The 20901-nt window shown below is 47.1% G+C and overlaps 1 protein-coding gene across 3 annotated transcripts in view; it reads right to left on the bottom strand.

Annotated features, from left to right (window-relative positions):
* Positions 1–20541, bottom strand: part of RGS8 (regulator of G-protein signaling 8) — a 25967-nt gene extending 5426 nt beyond the window's left edge. Inside the window, exons 1-5 of one of the 3 annotated variants that reach the window (XM_012639982.1) lie at positions 20428–20541; positions 19263–19336; positions 17240–17368; positions 14617–14718; positions 13737–13801 (exon numbers count right to left, since the gene is read on the bottom strand). In XM_012639982.1, coding sequence (XP_012495436.1) covers positions 13737–13801; positions 14617–14718; positions 17240–17265 — 193 coding nt within the window. In that variant the 5' untranslated portion in view covers positions 17266–17368; positions 19263–19336; positions 20428–20541. Of the gene's footprint in view, positions 1–13736; positions 13802–14616; positions 14719–17239; positions 17369–19262; positions 19337–19464; positions 19546–20427 lie in introns of those variants that run through there. The other 2 variants (XM_012639984.1, XM_012639981.1) reach the window with 2 other exon arrangements.
* Between the last annotated feature and the right edge of the window lie 360 nt (positions 20542–20901).

Genomic DNA, 20901 nt, shown 5'->3' with positions numbered 1-20901 from the left:
TTCAATGTGGTTATGGGTATGAAAGGAAAATGACCTTTCTGCCTTCCTCGATGGTGTCGGTAAAGATCACCTTGCTAAGAGAACTCTGTGTCTCTTGCTAGACAAGGTACAGACTTTGTCTCTTTTAGTCCAGGTCTCAGCTTTGTTGGGTCTTTGTGTGGACTCAAAGAGATCACACCTGCAAAGTGCTCCCAGGAGTGTTGCTTTACTTAGTCCCGTTTTATAGATGAGAAAACTGATGCTAAGAAAAGTGACTCGCCTGATCTCACCCACCTAATAATATGTAGCATTAAAAAGTTAATATAAAGTATACGACTCCCAATCCAACATAGCAATAATGCCATCTTCATTCATTCATTCGCCTATTATGTGAGGCAGGCTTTGCTAGGTGCTAAAAGCAGGCATGATTGTGGTCTACAAAATTTGCTGTCAAAGGGCAGTTTGAGCCAAGAAAACATGCTGGTGCTTATGGTGCAGTGTGATAAATTATATGGTAGGGAATGTATAGGGTCTTACAGAAGGACCCAGAGGGGCACCCAAGCCAACCCTGAAGAGGGAAGGGAAGACCTGCAGGAGGAAGAGGCGGAGGAAGCTAAGCAAAACCAGGAAGGGGAGATGGAGAAGAGAATTTCAGGAAGAGGGAACCATACATGGGAATCAAAAAAGTTACTTGAGTAATTAAAAATAGTTTCATGAGACTAGTGTTTAATAATAACACAGCTAATAATTATTAGGCCATTCAGCATACATTGAGAGGCAGCATTGCACAGCACTACGTAAGGCCAGAAAGAGGACACTTCAAGAAGGAAGAAGTGGCCACTGAGTCTGGTGATGCCCAGAGGTCAAGCTAGGCACAGTCTGAGAAGGGCCGCCAGACTCGGCAATCATGGGCGGGAACGGTTTTAGCGGGTTGTTGGGGGCCCTCATCATTCCGTGATAGATATGGTGGCGGACGAGAGGGGAGGAAGGGGAAACAGTTCATTCAGAGGGCTCTTGTAAGAAATTGGGTAGAGAAGGAAGGAAAGAGATGGGACAGTAGAGCTGGAAGGAAACATGAGGTCAAGGAAGAGATTGTTTTTTGTAAGACAGCCTTGAGTATGTTTAAATGTTGATTTGATCAGAAAAGATTTGTTGAGCAGCAGGAGTTGAACTTAAAGAAAAGAAAGAGTCTAATTAACAAAATGTTGCCCCCAGGAAGGCAGAAGAAATAGGCCTGGGAACGGAATTATGATGGGGAACAAGAGGAAGGGCTGCGTGCGTAGGCAGGGACGTTTCTAGTCTGAGGCAGGAAACGGAAGGAGTTCCTGTCTGACATTAGCTGGAGAAGGTGGCAGGACCTAGGGAAGGTAGAGTTTTATTTTTACGTATTTATTTAGGATTTGAGGCAGGGAATTTTACTTATGTACTATATGCCATGCTTTTTGCTCAGGATTTTACAAAACACCAGTTCAATTTATTTTCACAACAATGCTGATCTATAGACAGTATCATTCCCATTTTCCATAGGAAGAAAATAAAGCTTAAAGAGGATGAATAAATTGGCCAATTACACAGCTGGCAAGAGTAGAGCCAAGATTCCCAGCCAGGGCCACATGATTCCAAAGCCAGATCTTTCCGGATCCATTCCCAGGCAGAGGGGAAAGGGCAGGGGAAGAGAGAGATTAAAGAGGCAAAGGAATAGTATTTGGTGAAGGAAAATTTTAGAGAACGAGGAGGACCAGGAAGAAGCGTAAGACTTTGTCTTCCTTAAAAGACAAAAGTAAGAATAAAAGAGAGCAGTAGATGAAGATAGAAATGGCCAGGAAAGGGACGTATCTGAGATGCATCAAGCTGGACTGCCTTGGTCTTTAGTAATCTGGGTTGAGGTCACGTGAACGTGGGATGTACCCATGGGCTGGGTTTTGGGGCTATGGCATGACAAATCAGATCAAGTCACCACCTCACAGAACTTACAGGCTAGTCTAGTGTACCGGACATTAGCGATAATTTAAAATAATCGAGTCATTACAAGTGCAGTGTGTGCTACAGTGGGGGTACGTGGGAGAGTGATAAGGGTTTGGAACAGCCGTCTTTGAAAATGAACGTGAACGTGATGGGAAACAGGCAAACAATAGGCTTCGGTTCCTGGGGAGGGTTACGTCGCGCTGAGAGGGGAGCAAGAACTTTGAATTTGGGGGTGCATCCGGCAGTCAAAGAGAGGACACCATCGGTTCCAGGCTGGCAAATGAACCTTGAACAAGGAGAATAGCAGGGACTTAGGAAGCGGCAGGTGGGACATAGAGGAAGGGGGAAAGGATGAGCAGGAGATTAAAAACAAAAGTTAAAGCCAGAGAAGGAATTTTAAAAATAAGCACAGCAAGCATTTATGGAGCACTTACTTTGGGCCGGGCACCACACCAGTGCTTTACGAACCTTACGGAATTTTCTCCTCATAGCAAGTCTATAGAATGCGTCCTGATATGCTCACCGTCTTGTAGGAGAGAAAACCAAAGCTTATAGAGACGTTAAATAACCTGCCCCGGTCACACAGTCAGCAAGCGGCAAGGACGCCAAACTACAATGCCAGCACTGTCGTGTGTGTCGGTGATCCAGTCTCCAGCTCAGCATGACGGTGGCCCACGGGAAGCCTGTGCCAGGGACCACTAAAGTGGAGGGAGAGGACCCCCATTTTAGAACAAGGGGGCCACAAGCGACACCATGGAGGGTGACATTTCCAGAATGACAGCCATAGGCGGAGTGGAGAGAAAATGGGGTAAGTGACCGAGGAAGGCAGAGGAGTATCTGAGCATAGAACAGTAACACAGAAACAAGGGTGGGCACAGGCAGGAGAGTTCCACCGAGTTCCACTGTACGCAGCTGAGGCTGACTCAGCGGGGACCGGGATTTGGAGTAAGACGTGTGCTGCACTCGTAGCCAGCTCGACTTGCCTGGCTGCCCCCGCTGAGGAGGAAGCGCCGCGGGTCCCAGCTGGGAGCACCAATTCTGATCAGAGTCAGGCCCATAATTAACCGTGTAACCTTGGACAACACACTCAACTGGGTCCCAGCATCTGTAAGGAGAGGGCTGCATGTGACGCGCTTTCCCAGGTAGACTTAGTGCTCTGCTCTGTGCCCCGGGGCAACTTAGACCAGCCCCCATTAGACACAGCCCTCAGCTGATCCTCCTCCTCCTCACCAACGTCATCACTGTCACGCACGGAGGACTTACTCCAGGCCGAGTTCTGTGCTATCCAGTTTACATACATTAACTCGTTGAATCTTTGCATCAACTCTGAGGTCAGACAGCCTGGGTTTGAATCCCGTGTGACCTCGGAAAAGCCTCAACATCTCGAAGCCCAAGTCTTCTCATCTGTAAGGTTGGAAAAATGAGTAAGACCAGTACCTGCTGCATTGGCCTGTGGGAGGATTAAATAACGCAAGCCACATATAAGGGCCTAGGAGCTCATAATAAGCAATCGACACGTGTTAGCTTGCAGAGAAGAGTGTGTTTACAAATAGGGAGAGAGAGGTGTGGAGAGTTTAGTTGTCTGTGGTCACGTGCCCAGGAGAAGGCGGGAAGAGGATTTGCACGCACATCTGCATGACTTCAGAGCCCACTCTGTCTGTCTCTGCTCTGGTGACGGTTGCCTCGCCTCCCGGATTATCACTTCCTCTAGAGGAGGGATAGACAGATCCCTGATTTGGGATCACCCCAAATCAGGCGCACGCACTGTGCGGATGCCACGGCCCAGCAAAAGCACCATTTAGCTCACAGACCTGGATTTCTCCGGCAGGAGAATACTTGCCACCGCTTCTCTGTGGTGAGAACTAAAGCCATTAGGTGCCACCGATAATCAGGAATCTGCCTAAACTCTCGCATCCCACGGCGCTGGCAGCCCGCCCTACCTCCGTTCTGTCATTTAGAAAGCGCTGCAGTGCTCTTCCCAACATGCCGTGGTGCCTGACGGAACAGAAGGGCAACTTTCCGGACCAGGGCCGCGGGGACGAAGCATGGCTGAGTGACCGCATGAAGACGCGGTGTTCTTTCAGGCAGCCTCAGCCCAAACTGTGGTGCCTGCGTTTCCAGGGCGGGCTCAGAGGCAGTGGGAGGGGAACCGGAACAAAACATGGCACTCGGAAGTTGCCAGGGACTTCAAGGGAACAGCTTGAGAGTTGGGGAAGGAGGAGAGAATGGCCTTCCTCTCGTGGGCCCTTTCTGGGAGGGTGTGGACCTGAGACACAGCAGAGAACAGATTGCGGCAGAGACACCCCAGCAGACAAAGATCACAAAGGCTTTCACAGACTGCACCTGCCAGAGGCCCTCCTCCTCCGCTCACCCACTTTCTGCACCCACCTCTCCAGCCCCCCTGTCCTCCCTCCAACCCTTTTCATGTTCCCAGGGCCGGCACTGAGCAAGGGAGGCCACGGAGGGGTGACTGTGCGAAGAGAAACCTCCCCCTGCACAATGGGAGTGAGTAGGGGGTGGAGCGCGTGACGGCTGCGGAGCCCCTCCGCTTGCCCAGAGCAGATGGCTGCAGCGGGCTTCTGTGGATGGACCACCTGCCCCTCCCAACCTGGCCCACCTTTCCCGCTCATGTGACCTAGCAAACGAACCGCACGGGACTAGAGCCAGCTCCACATTGTTCCCCCCTTCCCTCCACTCCCACCTCCTCCCAGCAAACTGTTCCTCTCCCTGACCCCTTAGCATCTTTCCCTGCCCCTCTCCCTCTTCTTCTCTTCTGACCTTTTTCTCTCCCTCCTTCCATCTTTCCCTCTCCCCCCCCCATCAGTCCCCTGTCCTTCCCCTCTGCTTATCTATAAACAGCAGTTGGTTCAAAATGCAGGATGCTGGTTTATCTCTGAAAGGCTCATCAGCATCTACTGGCATCTCTCAGGGCGACACGCTTTGCATTAGCTCTGCTTCCTCCACCAGGGCCCTGCGCATCCCACGCCCTGCTCCCACCCCTAGACCCAGGGAGCTGGAGTCCCCTCTCCACCTCCCTGACAGATTTCAGGCTGCTGGAAACTGTGACTTCACTCTGACCCCAAAGCTCTTCTGCCTGGGATTGTGTCCTGGCTCTGATGCACGCTAGCGAAGTGTGACCTTGGGCAAGAGGCTTAACCTCTTTGTGCCTCAGTTCTCTTATCTGTAAAATGCAGACGCCGACAGCACCTGCTCCATGGGGATCGTGGTTCGTCCATGTAAACAACATGCAGAACCTGACATGTAGACAGTGAGAGCTCAAACCGTGTTAGTGACTATTTATTATTCCTGCACGCTGGTGGCTTAAGGAGTCATCCATCATACAGAACAGAACATGCCTAATACTAAAAACAATCCTGGTAACTTAAAGGCAGTGGGGTGGTGACTAGTTCAGGAAAATGGGGGGGGAAACAGAGGGATTTGCCTTTCTGTCATTTCATTTTGGTTTTCTTTATATGACCCTTAAGGAGTCAAAGTGCCAAGAACATCACAAATGTTTTGAGATCGGTGCCCACCTAGTAGCAAGAAGGATAAGGCTTGTGTCCAGAATTCCTGGAACAGTGAGCAGAATTTTGGCACCCTCCTGAGCATCCACAGAATCTCCAAGAACACACCGGCAGGCCACACATGCTGCCTGCGGCTGGCTTTCTCCCCCTAGTTCTTTGATGCAGGGTGCTTACATAAGAAAAGAAACTGGGTCACTACAATGAGCAGTGCAGCTAGTACAGCAGGGAGTGGGGCTTAGGTAACAGTTCAAGGGCCAGAAGCCCTGATTTAGCTGGCATCAGGGGTGGGCTTGTGCCCAGCTCACTTCTCAGGCTTTGAAAAATATAAGATTACAAGAAAAAAAATTTTTTTTAAGCTGTTTTCCAAAGCGTTGTTCCAAAGACCAGAGTCCTCTTTTGTCCCTGATCAGTTGGTGAAAATAAACTGATGAATGAGTTCCAAGGCCAGATAAAGGATAGGGAAATATATTTATAAAATCCAGGGTACAAATACTAACGGTGAAGTCCAAATCGCTTTGATTCAGAACCAAGCCACTGCTTTGAAATTTGTGATGAGAATAGCATCAGGATCAGAGCCTTTCTTTTGTGTTATCTACAAAGTAAATGTTTTTAAACAAATCACTGGGGCCAAACAAGATTTAGGTAGGGAGATTACTCAGAGAACACATTATTTCCAGTTATGACATTTTATTGGCAAGCAACTGGTTTACTAATTCTACTTCAGTCTGGAGATTAACGTAATTTTCTTCAACGATCTCTACTTTGTTAGTATATATATAGCCAGATAATATATTATAATTGTAGTAGGACTTGAAGGTTGTTAGAGTCTTTGAGCTAGAAAGGACACGAGAGACCCTAAGATCAAACCCCGCCTTGGACGCAAAGCAATGGTGAGGCTCTGAGCTCGCATGGTTTCTTATTCCCAGGACGTGGAAGGAGAAGAGTAAGAAGAGCATGGGTTTTACAACTCCTATTCCAATGTTCTTTTCTATTTTACCAAGCAGAAGCTGAGCCCAGTAATCAGAAAAAAATAGGAAGAGCCTGTATCTGCAACTATGATAAGACATTGGCAAGTACTTCTCTAAGGGGGAGACAAAGGAAGTGTGCCCCTAACAGGGCAAAAGTTTACCATTTGCAAATGACCCCTATGGTACAGGAGAAGTATTGTAAAACCTCATGTACACCAGCCTAAAGGATTACAAAAATTAAGTATCCAGGAATATCGGTCTGGGTAGTTTGATACAGGAACAGTGCAGGGACTCACAAAGAAAGAACATCAAATTCACCTACTGGGCATTTTAAAAACTACATCCCTGGCAGGATCCCTTCACATACATCAGGGGAAAGTAGGAGGTAAGAGACAGGGATGCCAGAAGCCCGTGAGGCAAAGGGGGTGAGGTGTTAAGGAATGTGAATAAGTCCCACTGGTGGTTCTCACACTACCCCCAATCCACAAACTCAAGCTGTCTGTGGGATCGAGGAGCTGATACTATCTCTGGAATATAAGAGGCACAAAATGCATGTTTTCTTAATGAATTTAATGTTGTATTATAACAAGAATTTTTTTTTTTTTGGAGACAGAGTCCTACTCTGTCACCCCAGGTAGAGTGCAGTGGCCTGATTACAGCTCACTGCAACCTCAAACTCCTGGGCTCAAGTGATCCTCCTGCCTCAGCCTCCCAAGTAGCTGGGACTGAAGGCACGCACCACCACGCCCGGCTAATTTTTTCTATTTTTGGTAGAGCTGGGGTCTCGCTTTTGTCCGGGCTGATCTCGAACTCCTGACCTCAAGCAATCCTCCCGCCTCGGCCTCCCAGAGTCCTAGGATTACAGGCATGAGCCACCGCACCTGGCCTATATAGCAAGAATAATTAAAAACAGCTATCCTTGATCGTGGCCCTCTGTGTACAAGTTGTCATGCTTAGGACTTCAGAACTTTAACCACATTGAATTCTCACAACTGCACAAGGTAAGTCTTATCAGCCCCCTTTTACAGACTAGGAAAGTGAGGTTTATGGATGTTAAGTAATCTGCCTAAGGTCACGTACCTGGTAAGTGAAAGAATGGGTTGGAAGCTTGTCCAGTTGCTTTCATTTAGACCTTTTTCAATAAGCTTTTAACAGTTGACTAAACTATTCCAGGCATTCCTTCTAGAAAGGCCAAATGCACCCACATTCCTGGGTCCAGATAAAAATTACAACAACGTGGAAATGATGGCAAAGAAGCAACGAGGTTTCTTTTTCACCCATCTCTACCTCACTACCTGTTCCTAACTCTTATCCTCAATTTCTCCAGAAAGCACACCTGCCACACTTGTTTATTTTCCGTGGAACCCTCCACCCTGCGTATGTGGAATCTGTGGTCCCCGATGTACCGTTAAAGCCATGCACTGCCTGAGAACTTCGGAAAGTGCAATCCAAGGGACATTCTTTAGCGGTTTCTTTGAAAGCAGGGGCCACCTGCCCCACCAAGATGCTACAGATTCATGGTTTTACTTACTTACGTCTGACGACAGTGCTTCTCAAACTTCCATGTGCATAAACATTCCTGGAAGGCTTGTGGAAAACAGGCCCCCTGGCGCCCCCTCCCCAGGGATCCTGATTCAAAAGGCCTGGGACAAGCCCCCCAAGGTTTCATTTCTCAGGAGCTCCCAGCAGATGCTGGTTCCACCTTCCCTGGATCACACTTTGGATAACACCGTTCTAGAACCTTTTGGCTTGAAGAGGGATGCAGGGAGGGCTGTGCAGTAAGTGGAAGCCTGACTGTTCAACTGTTCTAGAGCCACAGGCCATTTAGATGAACAATCTAAGAAATTTCATGAAGTGATCATTTTAATGTTTGCTTATCCGTTGTTTGTTTTGGGTTTTCTGCTTGGTTGCTGTGTAGCCAGCTCAAGTCATCATATTTTTGTATATCCCAACCATTATCTCAAAGGGGCTAATTTTTAAAAACTGAAAGGTTCTTTACAGGTCTCCTTTTCTCAGAGATAGATAATAACTCTGCAAATGCAAAAGAGTTTTCAATTGTACTAGTCCACCAACCCAGAATTCCCTGGGCCTGGCGGGGACAGGCTGGTACAGTCCCTCCATGCTCCGTGCAAACAATGAAACAAGGCTAAGTTCCAAATAGATGAAGTGTTCTGTCATCCAGGTGTGGGGTCAGGTTTGTAAAAAGTGAGAGGAGAGGGGAAGGAACCTTCATTTTTACCTTAAAACTGAAATGAATCTAACTTTTATGTCCTAAAAAAAAAAAGGAAGGAAGGACAGACGGAGGAAGGAAGGAAGGGAGGAAAAAGAGGGAGAGAAAAGGAGGAAGAGAGAATTGACTCAGAGTTTAGGGGTCAACGTCCCACTAAAACCTGGACAAATAACAAGCACAGGCCTGAACCTCATGAGGAATAAAGAAGATGACACACAGTTTTGTGCCTGCTCTGCAGCGACCTGTCGGAAAAGATTTCTACAAACTAGGAGCCTTTGCTACACACACACACACACACGCTCACACAAACCCTGGGGGCAGACTACATGTACAAATCACAGACACTGGGTCTAATTGTTACTGGATGAACAGGAAGGCAAAAGATGCCAAATTAACACACATTAGAAATCCTTCCCTATGTAATGAAGCTATCAGCAATTTCAATTTCATTGTTCATTTGTTTTCTTAAAAAAAAAGAACACTTAGCAAGTGATTACTGCCCATACCTCAGTGGGTACTCCTTTCGCTTTGTACTGAGATTGTAAACAAATACTATTGGAAATAAATATATTCCTAGATATTTAATTTTCTTTGAAGCTATTGTAAAAGGAATTGCGTTTTTGATTTGATCTTCTGCTTGACTGTTGTTGGCATATATGAATGCCTCAGATTTGTGTGTATTGATTTTGTAGCCTGAGAGTTTGCTGAATTCATTTATCAGTTCTAGGAGTCTCTTAGATGAGTCTTTGGGGTTTTCTAGATATAATATCATATCATCGGCAAAGAGCGAGAGTTTGATCTCGTCTGTCCCCATTTGGACACCCTTAATATCCCTCCCTTGCCTAATTGCTGTGGTGAGGATTTCAAGCACTATGTTGAATAGAAGTGGAAATAGAGGGCAGCCTTGTCTGGTTCCGGTTCTAAGTGGGAATGGTTTCAATTTTTCCCCATTCAATATGATATTGGCAGTGGGTTTGTCATAGATGGACTTGATAATTTTAAGGAATGAGCCGTCTATGCCTATTTTGATGAGTTTTTATCATAAAGGTGTGTTGGACTTTGTCAAATGCTTTTTCTGCATCTATCGAAAGAATCATATGGTCTTTGTTCTTGCTTTTATTTATGTGGCGAATTGCATTTATAGATTTGCGTATGTTAAACCAGCCTTGCATCCCTGGAATAAAGCCCACCTGGTCATGGTGAATTATTTTTTTGATGTGCTGCTGAATTCTATTTGCTAAAATTTTGTTGAGGATTTTTGCATCTATATTCATGAGGGATATTGGTCTGTAGTTTTCTTTTTTTGTTGGAAATAAAACTGCTCCAAATATTTGCCTTCCAGATTTTTTTTAAAAAATAGCGAAGTTACTTTCTTTTTGCCTGAGATTTGAGCCCATGAGGTCGTCTGCTGAGAAGAGACCCTGCCAAGGAGGGGAGAAGCCTTATAACACAGGTCCCTTAGCCCCTCTCCTGGTTGCCCGAGCCATTTCAGCTTGGGAGCAGTTTTACATAACCCTGCAGGCAGCGCTGCGTCAAACCACCTGCCGTAGGTGATTGGTTATTGACTAGCCTTGGTGTTTGCTACAGACAGCATCCTAGAACAAGGGGGTAGAACTGGATCCAGCCTCCCATACGTTCTACTCCAGATCCTTCTTTGTATAGACGAGGACACAGATTTTCAAAGAGACTGAGGAATTCCATACAGGCTACCCACCTATTCCACAGCAGAATTGAGTCAAAATCGAGAACACAGACTTGACTACCAGCCAATGCTCTTCACTTAATTGTCCAAAAGCATGTTCCCTGATTAAGTGGAAACCATGCTCTAAACCAAAAGCAGCTCTTCTGCTCCCAGATCAGTTAGGTCTTCTAATATTGACAAGACGCAATGTAAGAAGAGCACTGAATGTCAGAATTCTATTTGAAATCTTAAGGCCACCTAGTTACACACTAACTAGCCAGCACATTCCATGCCTGTCTTCTCCGAGGGCTGCATTCTCCACCAGGGATGGACTATGCCTTGCTCATCTTTGCGCACCACCCCCCCACAGCTGCTTACCATAGATTTTGTACATAATAAACGCTCAGTACATCTTTTTTAAGATAAACGAGTGTCCAAAACACCCAACACAACAGAGACAGATGCTCTATAGATTGAGAATGAGGGAAAAAATAATTACCTGGATTTTCTGAAATAGAAAACTTAGGAAGGACAGCTGTCTAGATGTGAAGAATTACCAGGGAGTGGGTTCTAGACTAATGCACATTTTTCTGGAGCCCAGTTACTCAGGGATTCTCCACTCTTTACTTCTTAGGACATTTTACTGTCTTCGGTGAAAGCTCTATACACCTCTGATAAGAGCTGTCCCTCCTGAGGGACCAGTGCAATCCCTTGGAAAAGCTTAATCAGCCCTAATTGAGTCATAATACCAACCCAAATTAATTAGACTTTTAGAAAGTTGTCAACACCATTCAAGGTAACCTGGCTCTGACTACTCTGTAGCCTTCACAGGGAAGTAAATGTTCAAGTTCTAAAAGCCTGAAATTCTACCGGTGACCCCTGAATAAAGACCCCTTTCTTCTCAAAGACATTCACTCCACTGACTTTTTATTTCCATGCTAAACGGAAATAAAAACAGAACGTCAGACTCCGAGAGGGATCATCGAACTTCAACGTTGGAAAGGCCTGTTTCTGCAGTGGTTTTACAAAGAAGCAATCTGGCATCAGCTTGTAACCCCTTATCAGCATCCTCATCTCAGAAAAGTGTCATTGCAGTCCTGGAAACCAAAAGCATCCCTGACAGAAGCAGAACCAAGTGTCTTCAGAACTGAAAGTCATCAAATCAAACCAATAAAATTAAACATTTTAAATCTCAGGTCTCGCCGCTGCAGCAATCCAAATACACCCTAAGCTTCCAACCACTAATTTCACCACCATAAACTCTGTCCATAATGGCTTACTATTAATAATTGGCAGCAAAATTTGCAGCCTTATTCTCCAGGCACATTTATTTTGCATTTGATAAATAAAAGTATCATTTTTTTTTTCAAAAAAAAACCTACCCTATTCTTACAAAACACCTTTGAGTAGAAAACTCAAAATCATCTAGAGGCATCCTTTTATTAAGTTGTTCATAGGCAGGTGACAGGTAGCAAGCCAGTATTTCCATCCCCATTTCAGAATGAGGAAGCAGCCTCAGGGACTTGAAAGAAGTCAGTCAGTTGTGAGGCTGAAAAAGAAACCAAACTTCGAGATGACCTTGAATCAAATCCAGCCAGAAAAGAAGACATAAACCGGCAATGACACTCGTTTAGCCTAATATGACTCCAGAAAAAAAGTCAGAATAGCTTCGTAAGAAAAAAAAAAAAAAACATTACTGTCGAATCCTAAATATTGTCATACATATGCCATTACCTTGGCAACTTCATCACATAAGCTTGCTGTTTGGGGTATGGCCATATGTTCCATAGGCTGTATCTGTGCTGCTTTATTTTCCTTCTAAGTGCAATCCATAGAATGCTAAAATGACTATTTGTCTCACAAAATTACTTGCTACAATATGTGCTTATTCTTAAATTTTGCACTCAATTTTAAAATCTATTCGAATGCATTTGTTATTAGGATGAGGGGCATCGTCGGAGAGAACTGCTCAAGTTGAAAGCAAAATCACATCTAAAGACATCTCCTGAAGACCGAGAGTGTCCATCGAGGCCACCCAAGTACCTAGTCACAAAGCTGGGTCAAAACCGAGAACACAAACCTGACTCCCGGCCAGGCGCAGTGGCTCACGTCTGTAATCCTACCACTCTGGGAGGCCGAGGTGGGTGGATCGCTCAAGGTCAGGAGTTCAAGACCAGCCTGAGCAAGAGCGAGACCCCATCTCTACTAAAAATAGAAAGAAATTAGCTGGACAACTAAAAATATATATATAGAAAAAATTAGCCGGGCATGGTGGTGCATGCCTGTAGTCCCAGCTACCTGGGAGGCTGAGGCAGGAGGATTGCTTGAGCCCAGGAGTTTGAGGTTGCTGTGAGCTAGGCTGACGCCACAGCACTCTAGCCAGGGCAACAGAGCCAGACTCTGTCTCAAAAAAAAAAAAAAAAAAAAAAAACCTGACTCCCACCCAATGCCTTCAACTCAATTGTACCAAACCATATTCCCCAATGAAGTGGAAACAATACTTCAAACTCAAAGCAGCCCTTCTGCTCCAGATCAATCAGGGCTTCTAAAATTGACATGATACATTTAAGAGGCACACCAAATGTCTGTCAGAAACCTTCTTGTCTCTTCAGAACATCCCTCTCCCTCTCCCCTGCTCTACTACACCCATGCATTTAATGCTTCTGAGATCCCAAAGCCCAAAGAATTTGGACTTGCTCATGAGGAGGAAAAAACAAGAGCTGAGAATTTGGCTGACATCAAATCGCCCTCCTCACGCCACCCATCCACCACGCACAACTATTTCTGCCCTTGTGGGAAACAAAAGGCATCACAGAGAAGGGAAAAATGGAAGACGAGGGACAGCAGGGCTGTGTTCTAGTAAAATTCACACCTAGGAAGAAGTTGAAGGGTACAAAGCAGCCAGGGTAGTCAACCCTCAAAATAAGAAGCAACAAGAAAACTCAAAACTCCGTCAACTCAAGTGAAGAATAAAATGCAGAGAATAGTCATTTGACCGATGCATAGCCCAAGACTCTCCAATGACCCGGGGGGAGGAGATTCAATTTCATAAACAAGCTTTGGGCTGGAACCTAGATGTTCTCGTTCCCAACTGAGCCCGTCATTCCAAATCCCTGGGCTAAACTTTGTCTTGCTAAAATTGCTGAGAACATGAAGCCTGCTTGGGATCATAATTGGAACTTGGAAAAGAAGGCCCTCATCCCACTGCACATAAATTATCCATTTTCTTATCTACATGCTCCTCTAAGCAGGAGGCTCTGTGAGGGCAGGCCACATAGAGACCTGGGACACCTAGCACAGTACCTGAACCATGGTAGGCATTTAGTACATCTTTTATTATACTAAATGGGTGATTTCCCACGACATGATGTGACCTGAATTCGACTTACACTTGTGGGAGAGAAGCACATCAAAGGAATCTGCCCACCTCGTAGCTTCTTCTGTGGATAGTCTCCTAGAAAAGAAGAAAACATCTCTCTTCAATATTTCTGCAATGAGCTCCTTGCCTTCAACGACCACTGAGATCTGCTCAGGAGAACACGTCAGAACAGTAGGGGGCAAATGAAGACCACACCTGGATTCCCGAAATGCTGTTGCATAAATTTGTACATTCTTGAGTGGGTGATGAAAACACTTCAGGATTGGAATTCAGTGAGTTTAGTATATTGGCTTTCAGTCTAAAGAACAAAGCTAAGTAAGCGCATGATTTAACGATGTCATGGTGACAAAGGAAAGAAACGGGTCTCGGAGTCAGAAAAGTTAGGCTCAGCTCCTGACTCCGGCCCTTACCGTCACCTTGATTTCGGCACCTCTGCAATGGGGACAGTGGTGCCGACTACAGGGCTGTGTGGGGGTTGAAGGAGGTAACGTCTGGGACATTTAATTCGGCGCCAGCACAGAATAGGTACCGAATCCAGATTATCTGAATCTAAGCATATTTTTAGAGTAAGTTTGAGTGTTTATTTCCAAATTGGGAGCTCAGATTGACAACTAAGTAGAACCAAGAAGTATCCTTCACCACCCACAGCTTTATGAGTGATGGATGATATGGCTTTCTCAGGAGGAGATCACTAAGCTATACATTTTGAAAAGGAAAATAAACATTCCTTTCACTCACGTCCAGGGATATAAAAGGAGTTGCCAAGAGGCACGAATTTATTGTCCTGTGGCTCATCTGGTCAGCAACTCACTAGAGAAGTACGGGTTATACAGCCATGGTGGGCGCCCACTGTGGGCACCCCGGCAGTGCCACGTGGCCAGACTACTCACTTGAGAGCGCGGTTAGGTTTGTCGGGAAGAATAGCTGTGAAATCGCTACACGAATCTGACTTGTGAGACAGGCATCCCAATCGAGTCCTCATCCCTTTGTTCCTGCAACAAGCACAGGGGCAGAAGAAGGACGGGGAAGCTGTCATGATCAGAACTGTCAGCTCTACACAGAGCCCCTGGAGCTGCTGCTGCAAGAGCCAAAACTGCCCCCGCCCTGCCCCAGGTGGTCCCTGAAGCCTCCATGAACACGAAGAGAACACCTGGAGAATCACTGCTCCCAGAACAGTCATAGGTACCCTACCCCACCCCTAGAGGCCTAATGCTTTTTAAAGCTGACACAGCAAGTTGGTGGTAAGTCAATGAAGGTCGTTAGCTAGGAGAAATTTCTAAATTAGGATTCTCTGTAGGGAAAGGAAATACAACGATGACAAAATAACAATCTACATTTCGCTTTCCCACAAGGAGGGCAAAGGAACAGCAGCAGCAGCTCCTGACTGCAAAGCCCCAGAAGTAGTCCCCACACCAAGAGCAGAGGGACACTTGCGGAGGGCAGGGTGGGTGTCAGAGAGCCCCAGAGCACAGACAAAGTGTGGGGGCTCCAGACAGGTCCGTTCTGACTCTAGTTCTCCCCCTCATCCCACGAATCTGGTTATATACATGGATGGGCACAGACCTGCAGGTGAGGAGAAGAGCAATTGGTACAACCTCAATGGCTTTAAGAACCAATGTCCCCTTTGTCGCTTCTTATACTTGCTCAACTAAGCTTTTGTATTCCTATTTACATTTTGGCTTATCTCAGTAAACATAATCAAATTTTTTGCACATATATTTAAATTTCTCACATTTTTTTATTTTCCAAAGGACCCATCTAATGACATCAGGCACTTATATAGTTATTAATATCTGTCTTGGAGGAACCAATGAAAAATTACACTAATGTCTCTTCCTGCCTCCCAACATTCGCCTCTGTTTGTCTTTAACCAGGGGTTGACGAACCATGGATCCACAAGGGTGCCTGTTTGTGTAAATAAAACTTTATTGGAACACAATGCTATTTGTTTACATATTGTCTAAAGCTGCTTTCAGCAGCAAGGGCAAAGTTGGGTAGTTGCAACACAGACAATATGGCCCACAAAGCTGAAAATATTTACTTTCTGGCCCTTGACAGAACAAGTTTGCTGACCCCTGACCTTTAACCATGGCAACTCCTCCACGTTAAAGGCAAAGGTAAGTGGGAAGGGTTTAGTATGAATATAATCAGATCAGTCCCGAAGAATGACTTATCAAAGGGAAATGCCTCACACACATTTTGGCACAAAATTTGCACAATTTTCCAAAGAAATAGCCCTAGAAGATACCATTCTCCATATGGAAACGAAGTCCGTCCAGCCTGGCTCTTTTTCACAAATCCTAGGGCTGGGCGTAGACCTTACAGGTCATCCAATTCAATCGCTTCCTTTCACTTCAAATGGATTTTCATCCCTGGTAATTGTCTTTGTTCATAGGAATCTTATCCAACAAACGTCTACTGGGCTGGTATTATATCTGGCAGGGATGGACAGCATTTATATTCCAAAGCACATCTCTGAAGAGCCTCTCAGGGCTGGAACATCCAAGTTTCCAGAAATATCCTTTCTCCTGCAAAAAATTGGCCCTGTGCAGCCCCTGCCCCCACCTCAAATCTCAGGCAGGCCACACTGTGAAACCATCTATCTCGTGGCATTTCCAAACATCGGCTACAGCCATTCGCTCTCCTGAGACAGTGAGCATCTCATGCGTCCACTCACTCTCACAGATCACAGGGTGCCTACACCAGGCTATGCGAGCGACTGATTAAGGGTCCTTGAGTCATCACATTCTGTGAATTCAAGGAAAGGTCCTGCTCAGGCCACACCACAGGCCAGAACCCAACTTTCAGCAAGTTGGTTCATTCCTTGGGACCTCAGGATCATTAGTCATGAGACGGTCAAGTCACTGCCCCCAACGAACAATTACAAGGACTTCCAAAAACACAAGCCATCGAACAAGGTTTATCAGGGGACATTGCAAAGGGTGCTATCTGTTACCAAGACAACTGTGATTCTTGCAAATAGTTTGCAAAAATCTTCAACAAAATATTCTTTGGAACAAAATGGGTTTTATTTTTCATCTTTCTAGCTGAGACCTGAGTTATAAACTTTTTAGTTAGGTCTGAAATAATGACAGCAGAAGCAAGAGTCAAAGGGTGAGGTTACTTAACAACAGCAGCAGCAAAACAAACTAGGCTCTCCCTCGTCTGTCTTCTCTCCACAACCCTTATCCCAGTAACTCACAGAGGTTCCTAAATGGTTCCCTACAAGCTCATGCACAGTCCCTCATCCCACCCCATACGTCACCGCCACAATGTCCCACCATTCGATGCAAGGGCTCAGAGCTAAGGCAGGCCCCGCTTGCAAGGCCACAACTTTGCAAGAAGCACACAGGCAAGAACAGCGCAATCCACGCAGGAGGCCTGGGGGACAGACGCAAGTGGACCACCCCTGGGCTTAGAAGGCTTGGGCCAGGCTCCAACAGCAGGAAAGGCAGGAAGGCGGAGAAAGGAGGAAAGGGGCAGGGACAAGGAAACAGGTCATCAATCCGTTACCTGCGTGGCATCAGTAAGGCAGCCATACAGGCATCCGCTTACGGTTAACCCTTGGGCTGGTTTGCAGGGACGTCAGGGCAGGAAATAAGACTGCGGGGCTCAGGGATTTACCCTTTCACGTCCTCTCACCTAAAATCAAAGAATCTGCGGTAAGAGGGGCCACCCTGTCATCTGACTGCACTACGCATCCTCTCGGATGGCTGTCTGCCGGTGCAGCACCTCCCCACACGCACCCCAGTCCCCACAAACGTCCACTTGTCCTTAGCAAGGGCGACGGACAGAGGATAGACAAGAGCAGATTGTTGGGTGGCTTTACATTGCTGACTGTTGGTCAGGAATTTTTACTTCCCCAACCACTGGCCACCAACAATTAAGTGGGACATGTGCCCCAGGGGAGGCATGGGCCTGGCAAACCAAAAATGACTGTTCTCTTTCTCTTAGTAGAGTGGGGCCCAAGTGACCAGCCAGCAAGGGGCGGAGGCGGGGGGCTCAGCACTGGCTCCAAAATGATTTGATCGGATGCTGCTCCGAGTCTCGCCTCCCTCCCAGGTACCTGTCCCCGTGGGAGTGCGTGGAGACTCGGGAAGGTGGGAGTGGGAGGGAGGTGGGAGTAACTCCAAGGGAGGCTTGTCAGGCACCGTCACCACGGGCTTGCTCCTGTGCGGGGATCGTAGGCGCGGGCTGGAGAAACGAATGTGCAAGTCACCCTTTCGTACCCACATGGAGGCTGCATGACTTTCCTCCACCTGGGGACTGGCCCATTCTTGACCCGAAGCAAGAAGGAAATAAGGGTGGGGGGAAGGGGACATTGAGGCTGAGGGCTGATTGACTTATAGTCTTCCTCTCCTGAGGGTCCTATTCTCAGGGCTTCAGACCCTTCGTTCCCACAGAGGAACTCCGATAGGAAGAGACACACGGAGAGAGCAGCCTATCCACAAAGGGTTCCCCCAGGGAACTCTGACACCAAACATAGAACCCATTGGAAAAGAAACCTAATTTAGATAGATAAGGCTCCTATGTGAGCTCCACCATTTAAATTATTTTTATATTACCCTGAACGTTTCACAAATACTTCTTTAAATAGCTTCTCTAATAATACCATAATTAATAAAATAAAAAGATTGCTTTGTTAAAACTAAAAGAAATGAGTTAGACTTTGTGTAAAGGCTCATCCCCATGGACAGGTTCCCTGGCAGCGGGGACATTTCCTTAATCTTTGTCCTAATCAGGCTTACACCTGCTTGCCCAGAAGTCAGGAAATCAAAACCCTTTGTGGCTGAAGGGGTCCCCAGAAATCATGTCTGGGGCACCTAAGCCTCCTTTTCTCTTGCTGTGGGATATGGCCCCAGGGGCCTCTATTACGCTGGAGCTCAGGGAACCGGAGACTACCACACACTACCCATGTAGACTGCAGGCAAGGTCATTTGGGCAGGGGGCCACTCAGCCTTTTGTCCCTGCCTTGTCACCCTTCCCACCCCACTGCCAGCCAACCCTGGCTTGCCCATGCTGTTCAGATGCCCGACTCACTCTCTTCCAACGCTAGCACTGCCCAAATTGCCCCTGAGACCCGCCACCGTTCCTCTGATTAGCTCAGCCTCAGACTCCACTCAATAAGGATCAGCAGGACACTCTGACCCAGCTGCCTGGTCCATTCCGGCATCTCGGGGCTCTCAGCCCATTTGGCCTGAGACTTATGGAGGACAAAGCTAGGGGTTACCCAGAGCCCAGGAAGTTCAAGGGTGTGATTGCACCCACAGTGCATGTGCCCTCGTAGGTGGCGTCAAGTCACGGGCGGCTCTAAGGCAGACAGAAGGGGACATGATGGAAAGAGAGGATGCTCAAGGAAAAACCAAAGGTTAAAAGCAAAGAGCAAAGATTTATAAAGAGGAGGAGGGAAACTAAGAGCCTCAGCGGGGAGAAAGCAATCAATATGCATGAAGAGGCAGGTTAATTAAATATGGATAATGCAGTCGGTACACACAGACACCCGGAGAGGAAAGAGAAAAGCAAAAGCAATACTCACTGTCTTTGGCCAGTCCTCATGGCCTGCGGGTCTTTGCCAACTGGATGGTCAGAGAGGCTGCGGGTTAAGGAGCTCTGGAGAAAAAGTAGACCTTTCTTTTAGCAGCCAAATCCTTGGCGGGTGAAGGGCATGTGTGCATGAACACACAGGTGCACACACACACACACACACACACACACACACACAGGCATGCACAACACACCTCCCACCACTTGAGCCAGGCAGCAAGCGGCCCTGCAGAACGCTCCTCTCTCTGCTTGTCACATCCAGTAAATACTGAAGCATCCGACACCCGGCGGGCGGCGGCTCAGCTCCCGGGCACAGGCTGCACACCGGTCCTCATTGGCAGGATGCAGGAGATGCCCCTGGGCAGAGCTCAGCCTCACTAACCTGAAGCTCCTCTGGCTGCAGCTCAGGGAGAAGTCCCCGAGCCCACAGCTGCCTCCCTCTGCACCCAGAGGCTGTGCAGAGGCAGCAAAGAATAGGTATTAACTCTTTCCAGCCACCAGTGAGCTGAAAGTCAGGTGTCCAGGGGGTCCTCTCCTAACGAGCCCTGCCGCGGGCTGAAGGTTGGCTGCTGCACGAGGAGCAGGGAGCAGAAAGATCTTGCCCCAGACAGCTGCAGACAGCAGGAGCCACACCGAATCAAATCTCCTAATGAGCCAGGAGGAGGGGGCTGTCTTGCTGGGTGTGATGTGATGTGATAAATGCAGAGAGCAAGAGAGCTACGGGGCAGGTCACACATCTAAATTCCACCCCCTTTCTCCCAGTCTCTATTGTGCTGCACTGCCAAGCCGAACCGCGCGGCCCTGGCATCAGTCCTCTCTGCCACATCTCGGCTGTCCCCCTTGCCCTACAGAGGCATTTCCCCCCAGCCCATCTCCACTCCCACTCCCCACCAGTGCCAACCGCACCACTCCCCACTTCCTAATGAGAAATTTCCGCCTCCTCTGCCTCCCCAAACACGCATATTTCCAACTCCGTGCTCTTGCCTCTCACCTGGCTTTTCCTGCAGTAGAGACTCACCTCTCTCCCTCATCCATCACCTAGCAACTTCCCCCTACTTGCATTTGTTATGGAGTGAGACTTTTCCCTTTGTTCTGCCCGATCTGCACATTAGCCCTAATTTTCTGTCTTTTCCATTTTCTCTTCCAAACCTCCTTACCCACATGGATCTTCACACTGCTTGCTTCGGTTCCAGAAGGAAGACTCTCTTCCTGCTTGCCCTAGTACAGTGGTTCTCCAAGTGTGGTCCCCAGACCGGCAGTGTCAGCATCACCTGGGAAGTATTAGAAATGCAAATTCTCAGACCCCACCCCCAGACCGACAGAATCAGAAGCTCTGGGGATGGGGCCCAGCCTTCCAGGTGATTCTGATGCGTGCTGAAGTTTGCAAACCATTACCCTTGGATAAAGCATGCCTTCTTACTATGATCTGGGTCTCTAAGGCTGAGTCTACACTCCCACTCAGGAACTAGCTCCGAATACACCTAGCCTTTGCTGCAAGTCATTTATAAAACCCAGAAGGCAGCAGAAATCCTTACAGAAAGTGACGGCTTTATAATAATGGTAATAGATTCCATTTGTTTAACTTTTTAAAACGTATAAAGCATTTGCATGTACTGTCACTCAACAATCCT

The sequence above is a fragment of the Propithecus coquereli genome, unplaced genomic scaffold (genome assembly GCF_000956105.1).
Source record: "Propithecus coquereli isolate 6110/MARCELLA unplaced genomic scaffold, Pcoq_1.0 Scaffold146, whole genome shotgun sequence".
In the NCBI taxonomy this organism is placed as follows: Eukaryota; Metazoa; Chordata; class Mammalia; order Primates; family Indriidae; genus Propithecus; species Propithecus coquereli.
This window is presented reverse-complemented; position numbering and strand designations above follow the sequence as displayed.